The 13,205-nt window shown below is 39.3% G+C and overlaps 1 protein-coding gene across 1 annotated transcript; it reads right to left on the bottom strand.

The window, feature by feature from the left end:
• LOC147604403 (uncharacterized) lies at positions 1-11,954 on the bottom strand. The gene is made up of 12 exons (XM_086795678.1): positions 11,817-11,954; positions 2,732-2,800; positions 2,549-2,617; positions 2,369-2,434; positions 2,172-2,228; positions 1,871-2,085; positions 1,635-1,763; positions 1,399-1,563; positions 1,155-1,292; positions 969-1,062; positions 769-870; positions 1-683 (listed from the first exon to the last, which is right to left on the bottom strand). The coding sequence occupies exons 1-12, from the start codon at positions 11,952-11,954 to the stop codon at positions 594-596; spliced, it is 1,332 nt and encodes a 443-aa protein (XP_086651804.1). The 3' UTR covers positions 1-593.
• Between the last annotated feature and the right edge of the window lie 1,251 nt (positions 11,955-13,205).

The following is a 13,205-nucleotide window of genomic DNA, read 5'->3' as shown; positions in this document are numbered from 1 at the left end:
ACCAAAACAAATTATATTGAGAAGCTAAAAAATATCATGTATTTCATGTGAATTGGCTGATACAAAACATCCTTAGATGCCAAATATGTTTATAAAGATGTTCATAAGAAGTGTGTTGCCCACGACAAGCCAAAAACACCGCTTCAAAATCGCATAGCTGGTGCCAAAAATAGAGGTTGCTGCTCCAAAAAGCATCTACATGCTTGTCGCTCGTGCAGGACTCCGCGTCATAAGTTTGCCACCCACCGATAAGCCATGTTACACTGCTCCAAAATCACATCGCTGGTGCGAGGTTGTCGCTCCTACAGTGCTCCAAAATCACATGGCTGGTCCTGCATCTACATGCTTCTTGCTCCAAAGTAAAAAATGCTCCAAAATCACATGGCTGGTCCTGCATCTACATGCTTCTCGCTCCAAAGTAAAAAATGCTACTGTGCGTGTCATAAGAAGTGCGCTGCCCATAAAATAACATCCTTAACATGCTGCTCCGATGTCACTGCTGCTCAAGAAAGTAAACATGTCATAAGAAGTGCGCTGCCCACAAAATAAGACATGCTGCTCGGATGTCACTGCTGCTCAAGACAGTAGACGTGTCACAGTTCTTCCAAAACACTCATGCACCATGTGTGAAGCTCCATCCTAAGCGTGCATACATCTTCATGTTGAAACCACTGATCTGTGAGCTGAAAAAAAGCAAAGCTGTAAGCGTAAATGAGCTTGCATGTTCTTCTTGAAGCAGCAAAGACGTAACACGAAGCAAGCACTTACCCAATTCTTGTCTACATTGTTTTGCAATATACCGGCAATGAGGTATCTCATAAACGCCATCACATAGAAGCCACAATCTGTGCTATTGTCCTGTTGCGGTACCTGCCCCAAATGATGCACATGTAACACCAACATTCAGCATGTAGAACATTCATAACAAATTCAACTTGCTGCTACCAACAAATCAACGTCACCTTCACCTTAACGATTTTTAGTTTCAGCTCTGTCTCGGGGTTGAACAAAGCACCTTGAAGGGTTGAATCAGCCACATGCGGTGCCAAGCATTTTAGAGCACTGTAATCAATCCAAACCAGAACCATGTCATGTGTCATGCATTATATGAGTATACATGAACAAAACCAACATGGAAGAGAATTTCAATTTACATGAACAAACTATCCAAGCACTCCTCTGGATTTATTAGTCCCAATGAATCCATGTATAACAAATAGCTTTTGTTCCCTTTTAAAAGGGGCACCTCCTCGTTCTTGTTAACATACAGGGTAAAGAGGGACCAATGATTCCTATTGCACACAATAGCCAGCCATTAAAAGCGCACAAATTTGAGTGCCAAGTGGTATGTAAAAAAGCATAGCCAAAATTCTTTACCAATGAAGTGACCACACACACCTGCATACAACGGGAAAGAAACATAATTGAATGGCTGACATATCCATTTTCTCGAAGAAGCGGGTGAGGAAATTCTCCACTAGCTCCAATGACATAGAATACCACAAAGAATCAGCCCAAAACACCTTCTCAAGAATGTCCAATGGCAACTTGTTCTCCATCAACCTGTGCATGCAAGGAGGGAATGAAAGTGCATCCATGTAAGTGCACTAAAATGTTCAAAGTGATACACTTACATCCCAAACAAGTTCATGGTCCTAGTGGATGCCTCATTAACAAACATTTCCCTCAAAAAGCTATCATCTACGCGCACAAAGGTTTTGGATCTCATGGAAACAAAGTCAATGTCAGCCCCGGAAGCTAACCTGCAAGGCAAAAGCCAAACAAAAAAAAATGCAGCAAACCACACAAGCTGAGACTATCATGACAATACATGGTTTTGATAAACTGTCAATCGTGTAGAGCCTCTTACCTAGATCTCGCAACATTGCCCCTTGTTGCTACCAACCTCCCCTCCCCTTTCTCTGTAACAATTACCTGCATGTTGGAGATCTCGAATATAAATTCCATATTGTTGTATGCTTCAGAAAAAGTCGGCGATGATACAATAATCGGTGTTTCTTCATTGCTACTTTGCTTTGCACGAGAAGTCCTAATAGGCAACTTTTTCCTTGAAACCTCAAACACCTACACAATGGCAAGAAAACAATGCATTCACCCATTGAGTCCCTTTAGGACATAACAAACTCCAGGGTTGAATTAGCTGCACTTACCTGGCCCACCTCACTTTCAGCCAGTAGCTTCCAATCACCCTCATGGGTTCCCAAATCCTACAAACAAGTAGGCCGATACATGCAAGCCCATGCAAGTAAAGAGAAGAGTGAACTAGCGATGCAAAATAGGAAGTAAATGTAGGCAGCAACATGAAAAGCTTTAACAACTCGGCATAAAGGATATTGGAATCTCTTACGTTCTTTTGAGTGTTGTCCTTTCTTGTATTCACACATGGCCCAACACCCTCATGGGTTCCGGAATCCTGCAACAAACAAGAACATGGCCCATGCAAGTAAACAGAAGAGTGAACTAACAATGTAGGCAGCAACATGAAAAGCTTTAACAACTCGGCATAAAGGATATTGGAATCTCTTACGTTCTTTTGAGTGTTGTCCTTCTTTCTTGTATTCACACATGGCCCAACACCCTCATGGGTTCCGGAATCCTGCAACAAACAAGAACATGGCCCATGCAAGTAAACAGAAGAGTGAACTAACAATGTAGGCAGCAACATGAAAAGCTTTAACAACTCGGCATAAAGGATATTGGAATCTCTTACGTTCTTTTGAGTGTTGTCCTTCTTTCTTGTATTCACGCATGGCCCAACACCCTCATGGGTTCCGGAATCCTGCAACAAACAAGAACAGGGCCCATGCAAGTAAAGAGAAGAGTGAACCAACAATGTAGAAGAACATGAAAAGCTTTAACAACTCGGCATAAAGGATATTAGAATCTCTTACGTTCGGCTCGGTACACATATGTATCTTGGACTTTTCCAAGGCTCCTTGTTAAAGTATTTTTTTGAGAGAGCCACCTCTTGTTCCATTATGTTTCTTAATTGTTGGGAATGAGGTTATGGCACAAGGGAATGTGATTAATCTTGTGGATAGATTTGATAGGGTAGGTTACATCGAGGCAAGTGAACCATTTCTTGTTAGTTTGAAAAGGCCTAGAGAGGGATTTTTTCAAGTAAATGATGATGACATTCAAGAATGGGGGCCACTATAGACAAGAACGAATACTTCCATTCTTTCTCTTAATTATTGCGAATGAGGTTGTGGCACAAGTGACTGTGACTAATCTTGTAGATAGATTTAATAGGGCAGGTTACATCGAGGCAAGTGAACCATTTCTTGTTAGTTTGAAAAGTGATCTCATGATGCTCTTAGTGTATGGTGAGAGTATGTGAGCTCATGATGCTCTTAGTGTGTGCATAGAAAAACGCAAGGAAATCTATTATAGTTTTCTCAAGAGAGAGCTGCATGTAATCTCAAGATTAAAGAATCACCCAAGTCCTAGCACAAGAACATACTGTGTTATTGTGGTTTGATATCTTGGATTGGTATTTTGAATTGTTATTTTGGAAATCCTAAACTAGTTATATGTTTATTTCCCATGAATTTTTGGTAGTAAATATCTCTAATGGTTGACTTAAGTATTGATCTTGAATGTGTGTGTATCATGTTATATTTTATGTTGCAAATACAAGATAATTATTATGATTTATGGTTGATTTAAGCATCAATTTGTTTATCATATTAGGTTTATGTTGCATTCTTTGTAGATGTTACGATATATGGTTGACTTAACCATCGATATGTTGTGTTATCAATGTCTATTGAGATACATTGATCTTAAATGTGCTTATCATGTTATGTTCTATGTTGCAAATACAAGGGTGTTATTATGATTTATTATTGACTTGAGCATCAATATGTTGATCATATTAGGTTATGTTACATTCTTGGTTGACTTAAGCACCATTATCTTGACAGTCAATGTCTATTGAAATGCATTAATTTTAAATGTGTTTATCATGTTATGTTTTATATTTCAAATACAAGATATGTCTAAGAGTTATGGTTAACTTGAGTGTTAAGCATTTATCTTACTTTTTGCACAACACAATGGGAAATTAAATAAAGTTTTATTCCTAGCCATCTAGCCTTGAAACTAGGTATAGTGCCACAAAGAGATGAGTACATAGCCACTCGTTCCTTCTTTGCTAAAAGGAAGAGAATTCATCAAAGAAGGGATATCAAAAACATAGTGTTGCAAATTAAAACCCTATGTAAATCGATATGCATTAATAGTTTTTTATCGTCTCTATTGAAATGCATTGATCGTAGATTCCTTGGTGAGCATACAATGGAATGGGTGCTGCAAGCTTTTAAGCACACCAAAAGAGAGGAAGGACCCAAAAGCTCACCATTTTCAAAAGCTCGCAACAAAGAAAGCTTGCCAAGGAAGCTCACCAAAAAATTACACCCATGGTAGGACATGTGGGTGAAACCATGTTAACTAATAGAGTGGCTAACAATTTTGAATGTGTATTGCTTACTGTCAAAATTGACTTATATTTAAACTGCTACTACCACTGCTCACACTTGGCTATATAAAACTTATTTAGATAGCCAAGTGGTTTAAATATAAGTCTAGAAATAGTTGCCAAGAGGTTTAAATATTCCTTGGCAACTATTTCTAGCCTTATTTAAGTACATAAAAAAAATCCGTGACTTCCTATTTGGCATTAAGCTTTGGTAAGGCCTCTTCATAGATTCTAGTTCCATCCTACAAGGAATAAGATTCCGTTGCTTATGTAACAACATGGCAAAGCGCCTTCAATAGAACATGTGGGTGAAAGCGTGTCGCACCCATGTTAACTAATAGAATCATTAACAATTTTGAATGGTATAAGAAGATTACCATGATAGCCTTGTTTTTCTCTATGCTTTTAGCTTATCATGGTGAAACTACCTATATAGATGACATTACCAAATTTTTCATTGATACCATCACAACCATACCTATAGAGTAAGAGTCTAGCATAGTTATTAGACAATGGTGAGAAACTACCTACTAGTAATATGTACACAAATGACATAGATGACATTGTGGAGTTTGTAATGGATACCATCACAACCATACTTATAGAGTAGGAGTCTAGCATAGTTATTAGATAATTTTTCCTTCGATAGCTTTACATCCATAGGACATGGGTTCAAGTTAACCTACTCTTATCAATCAGTTTACATAGAATCATGGTGATAAGGAGAGATTCACAAGAAAAATAGTTTGATGTAACCAAAGTCACAGACCACTATGCTTCGGCATTCATGGCCTTCTAAGTAGGATGTCATGCATAACAACAAGGGAACACAACAAAGTGAAGATAGATCTAATCACAATCACAATGATCTCAATATGACTAAGGAGGCTATCAAATCTATCTATATATAGTAATGAAGCCTATATCACAGAGCCACCCTATGTCTGGTGGTCTAGATGGATCGAATCAACCACGTCACCTTAGCATGGGAACATATGAGACTAAACACAAAACTGAAGGACTTAGCTTTTAGACCCATTTAACTTCATTGTGGTGCTTGGCTAAGACTTACACCTCAAGGACGTGTCCCAAGAAGATCACCTTATACCCAAGAGTATAGCCAATCTGCATCCTAATTGGAAAAGTGCCAAGTCTATATAAACCATCTCCTAACCATCCAGCCACATATTTCCAACATCATCAAGTTTCTAAACTAGGAACTTTTAGGAGCTTGGGTGCTCTCAACAATACCGCTGCTCGTGCCACACCTCAAGGGGGCCTTTTGCAACCCATCACTAGCATAATAATGACCCAATGACAATTATGAGAGTGATGTATTGAGATCAAGATCATGATGGACACATGTATTATGCCTAAAAATAGAGTAACCCATTACTCACACAATGATAATGACCCAATGACAATGATGAGGGTGATGCATTGAAATCAATATCATGATGGAAACATGTATCCAGGCCTAAAAAGTATTTGAAGAATTTATAACCATTTTCTTTTAACAACCTATTCTCTTGGCATGGAGTGAGGTTAAAACTCTAGAAAAAGAGCATATGTACCCGTCGTTAGTAAACCGGAGTGTTTTTTAAGGTTACACTAGGTTAAGTGAAATGGATCTAGACCATGAATCAAGAAATCAACACACAAAAGTCCAATTCTAGAATCCATTTTATGGGTAACACACATGATAAATTCATGAGATTAGGAAGAAAATAGAGAAAATCCATATGCACATGTAGCAAAGAAGGAATGTGCATAAGGCTTAAGTGATTTAGCCTCTCGCCTGAGGATGGCTATCAATCTTGCCATGAGCCCTAGACCATGAATGGCCATCTCCAATAAAGGATCCAAGAGAACATGTAGATATCCAAGTGATGAATGACTAAAAAGATCCCAACAATGAACCCAAGGCCCTATTTATAGTAGCCTTGTTCATGGCCCATTATTTACATATTTTTGATCTCAGCTTGTGCTTCATTATAAATCATCCCTTCCCAAAGATATTGTCCTCAAAATCAAACAAGATATCTACAATTAAAATATCCTCAAATGAAATCAATGGGAAGTTATAAAGGTCCCAAATATTCTCTCCAAATGTAAGGAAGTCCTTGAATCTTCATCTCCAATGCATGTGTGGGAATGTTATGGTAGCCCTTGTTGTAGATGAAATACTTTGAAAGATTCTTCATGAAACTCCATGAGATAGACCTAAAATGATTCATACACTTAGCCAAGCATATCCCGCATCATATTCTTCCATTGTGATGACCATTGAAGCTTGTTGGAGTAGAGCAATGACCCCAACAATGGACCTCACCAAAGGTGTCCTCTGAAATTACAACATGCCTATAATCCCAAGTATTGCCCATTTTCTCCATAAAAATCATGCCACTTGGTCAAGAAACACCTTCCTCAAGTAGTCGATACTGTTGCACATACTCAAAAGATTTCCAAGTAGCCTCATTCATGGCAATTGCTTCCACTTAACAAGGAATTCTCAATGTTCAATTCCCTTGTTCTCTTGTCCACAATCCTCTCCGGCTCATATATGATCTCGCCTTCTTCATCCATGGGTGGTAGCTCTTCAATATCTTGTGGAAAAGTGCCCACAACCTCTTGAGGTTGGACACATGAAACACATTATGAATTTCTATAAAAGAAGGCAAATCAAGCTTGGAAGCCACGTCACCCACTTTCTTGACTACCATGTATGGGCCATAGTATCTATGAGCTAACTTTGGATTAGAAGATCTTTTGAGGATGTCATGACAACTCTTAGGAAGCTTTAGTAGCATATATTCACCTTCTTTAAACTCCATATTACGCCTATGCTCATCTGCATTGCCTTCATGACCTCTTGAGCCTTCTTCATGTTGTTCTTGCAAAGTTGAAGAAGTTGTCTCATCCTTTCCACCTCTTCCTTGGCCAAAGGATTAACCATTTTGTCCTCATTAAAGACAATAGATGGCACATTCACTTGATACCCATAAAGAGCCTCAACAGGTGATGTCCTAGTACTCAAATTCTTGCTTGAATTATGGTAAAATTCAACGAGATAGAGCCACATCGCAAGATGTTTGCATATCATGACAATAGTGTCTCAAGTACACTTCAAGCAATTTGTTTGTGCACTCTGTTTGCCCATCCATTTAAGGGTGATAGGCTGTAGATGGAGGGATTTAGGTACCCATGTTCTCATGTAGTGTCCTCCAAAAAGTACCCATGAACTTGGTGTCCCTATCACAAACTATGTTAAGTGACAAACCATGTATCTTGAATACATGTTCCATGAATTGCTTGACAATGTGACATGCCCCATAAGTGATCTTTGAAGTAATGAAATAGACTGATTTGGCGATTATATCCACCACCACAAATATTTAAGCCCATCCATGCTTTGTCCTGTTGGTAGACCCGTAATGAAGTCCATAGAAATGTGAGCCTATTTCCAATCCGAAATCGGCAAAGGATGAAGCAATCCACTTGGAAGTTGATGACTATCCTTATTATTTTGGCAAGACACACATTCCACCAACACAAACTTCTTCACATCTCTCCCCATACTTTTCCAATAGAATCTCTTGCTCACTTTGTCAAAAGTTTTAAGCACACCAAGATGGCTTGAAAGTGGTGAATAATGCATCTCATAAATCACCTTGGGAACGTAGGATAAGGTAGGAACCAAGTACAACTTATCCTTGTGCCATAGGAGACCATTATAAAGCTTGTAATAATGAGGGATTTCTTCATTATCTCATTGCTATAATTTCTTGTAAATATGGATAGAGCCTTCATTGATAAGTTGTTCCTCTTTAATCCCTTTGATCCATTCACTATACACTTCCATAATTGAGGTCATAGTGTAAACCCACATTCTTGACAATGCATCTGCAACTACATTGTCCTTCCCAGGTGTGTAGGATATCTCAAAATTATATCCTTGAAGGGTAGCCAACCATCTCTTTTGTTTGGGAGAAATATTGGATTGGGAGAGGAAAAATTTCAACACCCTATGATCACTTCTCACCTTGAAATGTACACCATAAAGATAGTGATGCCATTTCTGGATTGCATGAAGTATGGCCAACATCTCTTGCTCAATACATGCAACCTAATATCCTTCTTGATAAGCTTTCTACTCTCAAATGCAATGACACCATGCTCTTGGTATAAAACTAACCCAAGCCCTCTTTCACTTGCATGAAATCAAGGCAAACAAGAATAGGAGCTAATGTGAGCAAGGCTTTCAGATCATTGAAGCACTTGTTGGTAATGGCACCCCAAAAGAAAGCTTCTCTCTTGATTTGATTGGTAATAGGTGTCGTAATAGATACGTGTTCCATAAATCTTCTGTAGAAAGAAGACAATCCCAAAAATTCTCTCAATTGAGTTGTATTGCTAGGGTTTGGCCATTCTTTGACACATGCTACTTTCTTTGGATCAGCCCTAATGCCCTTCTCTCCCACCAAGTGTCCAAGATACTCCACTTCATTGACCATGAATGCACATTTGCTAGCACTTGTTTCACATGAGATAAGTGCTCTTTCTTGCTCTTGCTATAAATCAAGATATCATCAAAGAACACTATCACAAACTTGAATAGGAAGGGAGCCAATATCCTATTCATCAATGCTTGGAAAGTGGCGGGGGCATTTGTGAGGCCAAAGGGCATAACCATAAAGTGAAAAAAACCCCTTTCGGTCCGAAATGCCATCATCTCCTCATCACCCTCCTTCATTTGTATTTTATGGTAACCTGATCTTAAGTCAATCTTAGTGAGGAACTTTGCATCTTTGAGCTCATCAAGAAGATCATCAATGCGGGGTATGGGGTACCTATTCTTAAAAGTGACTTTATTCAAGTCACAGTAATCGATGCACATACGAAAGGACCCATCCTTCTTCTTCAACAATAGAACAAGTGATGTAAATGGAGATTGTGAGGGTTGGATAAGACATGTCCATGGTAAGCAATTCTTGTACTTGCTTTGCCACTTCCTCTCTTTCCCTCTTAGACAAACAATAATAAGGAGGCTTGTCCACAAACTTTGTATTTGGTTCAAGTATAATAGCATAGTCAATCTCCCCCTTGGGTGGCAAACTCTTTGGCACTTGAAAAATAACCTCATACTCTTTGAGAAGAGTCACCATATCTTTGTCTATGTGCTGTCCCCACCAATACCATCCATCCCCTCTTGAATAATATGTAACACATAGATAGTGCCAAGAGTCTTGAGTTCCTTCTTGAGCCACTTTGGAGTGACCAAAAGAGCTCTTTTGATGCATTTCCAGCCAATACCACTTGATGTCCATCATGTGAAAAGCTCATAATACCTTGTGTTGAAGGTTCATGTGAAAATCACCAAGAGAAGTTAACCAATCACACCCCATAATCACATCAATGGGACCATGTCCAAGACCACCAAATCACCTTCCCAAGTGTATGAAGAGGACACTGTCACTTGTGTAGAAGGGCAAACCGATGTAGCTTTCTCATTTGCCACTTGCACTTGGAAGGTTATGGGTAGCTCTCTGTTGTTTGGAGATAGTTTGAGATACTTGATGGATTTAGAGTTGATGAAGTTATGTGTACTCCCCAAAATCCACCGAAATGTGTGCAACTCTCCCATTAATGGTTCCCACTAATCTCAAAGCATTTAGGCTCTTGCATCCCACCAAAAGCCCCTTGAGAAATACAGCATACACAAGCTGCGTTTACTTGCATGACTCCCACCACTGGGGTCAAATGAAAAATCACCCTCTTCTTGGATGAAAGAGTGATTCTCCTAGGTCTCATCATGTGTCTCTTCAATGCAATCTTCATATTCCTCCACCTCATAATATTTCTTTGAATCATCCTTTTCATGCATAAGAATATTAGTAGCCGTCACCTTCTTTGACTTGCAAACATGCTCGCGTGACCACTTCTCTTTGCTTTTGAAGCATAAACCCTTGCTCCTCAACTCTTCAATATTTAGACCATCCATCCTTTGTGTCTTCTTGAAGGGTTGAAAAGTCTTCTTGACAAACTCATTGCCTTTTTTGCATCATTTTTGAACTCCACTCTCGGTCTTTCCACCTCCAAATGATGATTAAAACCTAGAGGTAAAAGTGGGTGTTGTGGAAGAAAAACTTTTACCAATATTTGAAGAAGTATTGGATGGTTTTTGAGAGGGTGTGATGGGCTGAGATTTCCTGTACTTAGGCTCATACAGCTCCGCTAACCTCATAGCTTCCTTTGATGGTGCTAGGTATTTGTGCCAATACATCCGCCTTGATGTAGGAATCTAGACCATGCAGAGTTCATACCATTCTTCATAGTATTGGTCAAGAACCAAAGGTGAAACAAAAGCCATATTCATCTCTCTCTTCAATTCTTCCCAAGTATGTGGCGTAGTCCCTTCTTTGACCAAATTTATCCACCCCCATTGATGGGCACAGCCTTCCAAGTTTAAGGATGCAAATTGCACTTTATCCGGCTCATTCTTTGGATATAGCTGAAAATATGTCTCTATTTTGTTCATCCATTCCTCCAATTCATGTCGGGTTGATCCTTCACCCTTGAATTTGAGGACTATAAGACCTTATCCTTAACATCATTGGAATTGGTAGATAATGCATTCTCGTGATGATTAGAGGATTTTTACCTTTGCATTTGCACATGTGATCCCAAGAATTGTGCAAAATCATTCTACTCCTTGATACAGTTAGGCAATTCCATCCATCTATCATGAGCTTCCCTTTGCCTTTCGGTGAATGACATATGCTCCTAAACCATGCTCAACCACATCATCATCAACATACAACTCTTCTTTAAACATAGAAGATTGATTTTCCTTGGAATGTGAAGATACTCTTTTGGGTTCTCCAAGGTTTGGTTCCAAGTGTTTAGACCAAGACGTATGTTGCTTTCCATGTAGTTAAGAGGGACTAGCTTGGAAAGATGTAGACCTCATTTCCCTCATGAGAGGTCTTCTAGGCTCCGCCATGAATCCGCATTCTTTGTAGGATTTTCATGAGTAAAGGCTTGTAAAAGCCTCTTGCATATGTTGTTTGCCTTCTCTTCGGTCTTCAAAAGAGATCCCATAAAAGGGTTTCTTGTCTCCTTGATGACCACCATGACCATCATCATGCTTAAGTTGACCCATTGGTTGGACTAACTTTTCTTCCATCAATCCAATTTTTGTAGCCATAGTGTCAAATTTTGCACTCATTTCCATCAACATTTGGATAAGAGTGTCATTTGAAATGGTATGTGAGGATGTGGGGGGTATGCTTGTGTGGGCAATTCCAATATTCACTTCTTCTTCAACATCTCTTGAAGGTTTTCCAAAATTCTCCTTTGGTACCTCCGTGTTTCCATTTTCCACCATCTCTTCACCCTCTATATCCTCAGAGCTCAATGCATTCCTCGGCCTTCCTTTAGGCTTGGGTGCCATGAAAATTTACTGTTTTGGAAAATTGACTATAACTTCGGGTAGGGATCTCGGATTGGGGAAATCTAATTCTTGATAGAAAGCTGATGAGATTCCCTATCCAACCATGCAAAGACCCAATTAAGATGAGGTGCCCTAATATCTTATGTTTTAGGGTTCACGGGTATATAGAGTGAAAATGGAAATTAGGCTATAGAATACTCAAAACTCACCAGATTTGGATGAAAATCGGTGTGCGAACTTGTAATGATAAGTACTAACTACTACAAATAATAGGGTTTGACCAAACTCAAACTGCAGACATTCACTATTTTGACTTTTTCGTCAAAGTCAATGGCCTAGGTTTGACTACCCAAACGATGTCGAAACAGAGAGGTTAAGGACTTGTGTAATCTAAGGGAGTACTATGAGCTTATGTAAGAACCTAAACTTCAATCCTAATTTTCTTTGACTGAATTAGGGTTTAGTACCTATGCAAGAATTATCAAGAATGGTTCCATTGATGGGCTCATATTGCACTCCAACTTATGATGTATTGCCTCTTGCTCTCCCCCAAGTGTAGTGATCAACAAAAGCAACTCCATTCATTAATTGTGTGCCATCAATTCACTCCATATATTAGAATTTTTAGAGAAATTTTGCTATAGGCTCCTTTGTATTATGGACGCAATTTCAAATTCCCTGTTGCCATATACATAGGCAGTGATGTGTGTGAACACACTTAGGACCACCGGGGCACTTTTTCCCTCTTTAGGAGGTTTTTTCCCCCGGCTTGTATATACGCCCATCATACTAGGGCTAACTTATCTTTTGTACATTGACACAATCTAATACACTTTGTGTTGTATGCATTCTTGCTTCTTCTTCTCCAAGCTTGGTGTGCTTTCCTGCAACCCTAATTCCAACAATTGGTATCAGAGCAGGCATCGGCTTCCAGGGCTACACCGCCAGCACCCTCCGACTCACGTTCTCCGTTTGAGGTGAGCTTTCACGAGCGCTTGCAAGTCCCTATACTCTGCAAATCGGCCCATTGGGCTCTGCGTTCTCAGAAATTGCATCTGAGGTCGTTTCGGGCTCCGTTTTTGCATTGCAAGTTTTGCATAGGTGTTTTCGTCATTTTTTGCAGAAATTTCGACAGTGCAGTTTTCTGCAAAACAGGCATACGTATTCTATTGTGGACCGTGCTACATAGCACAAGTTGTTCTATGTTCAGTCTTTGCTTCATTATAGGTAGCTTTTGCATTAGTTTCAGTA

This window comes from Cibotium barometz, chromosome 62 (genome assembly GCF_041138505.1).
Source record: "Cibotium barometz isolate CiBa-2024 chromosome 62, ASM4113850v1, whole genome shotgun sequence".
NCBI classification, from domain to species: domain Eukaryota; kingdom Viridiplantae; phylum Streptophyta; class Polypodiopsida; order Cyatheales; family Cibotiaceae; genus Cibotium; species Cibotium barometz.
This window is presented reverse-complemented; position numbering and strand designations above follow the sequence as displayed.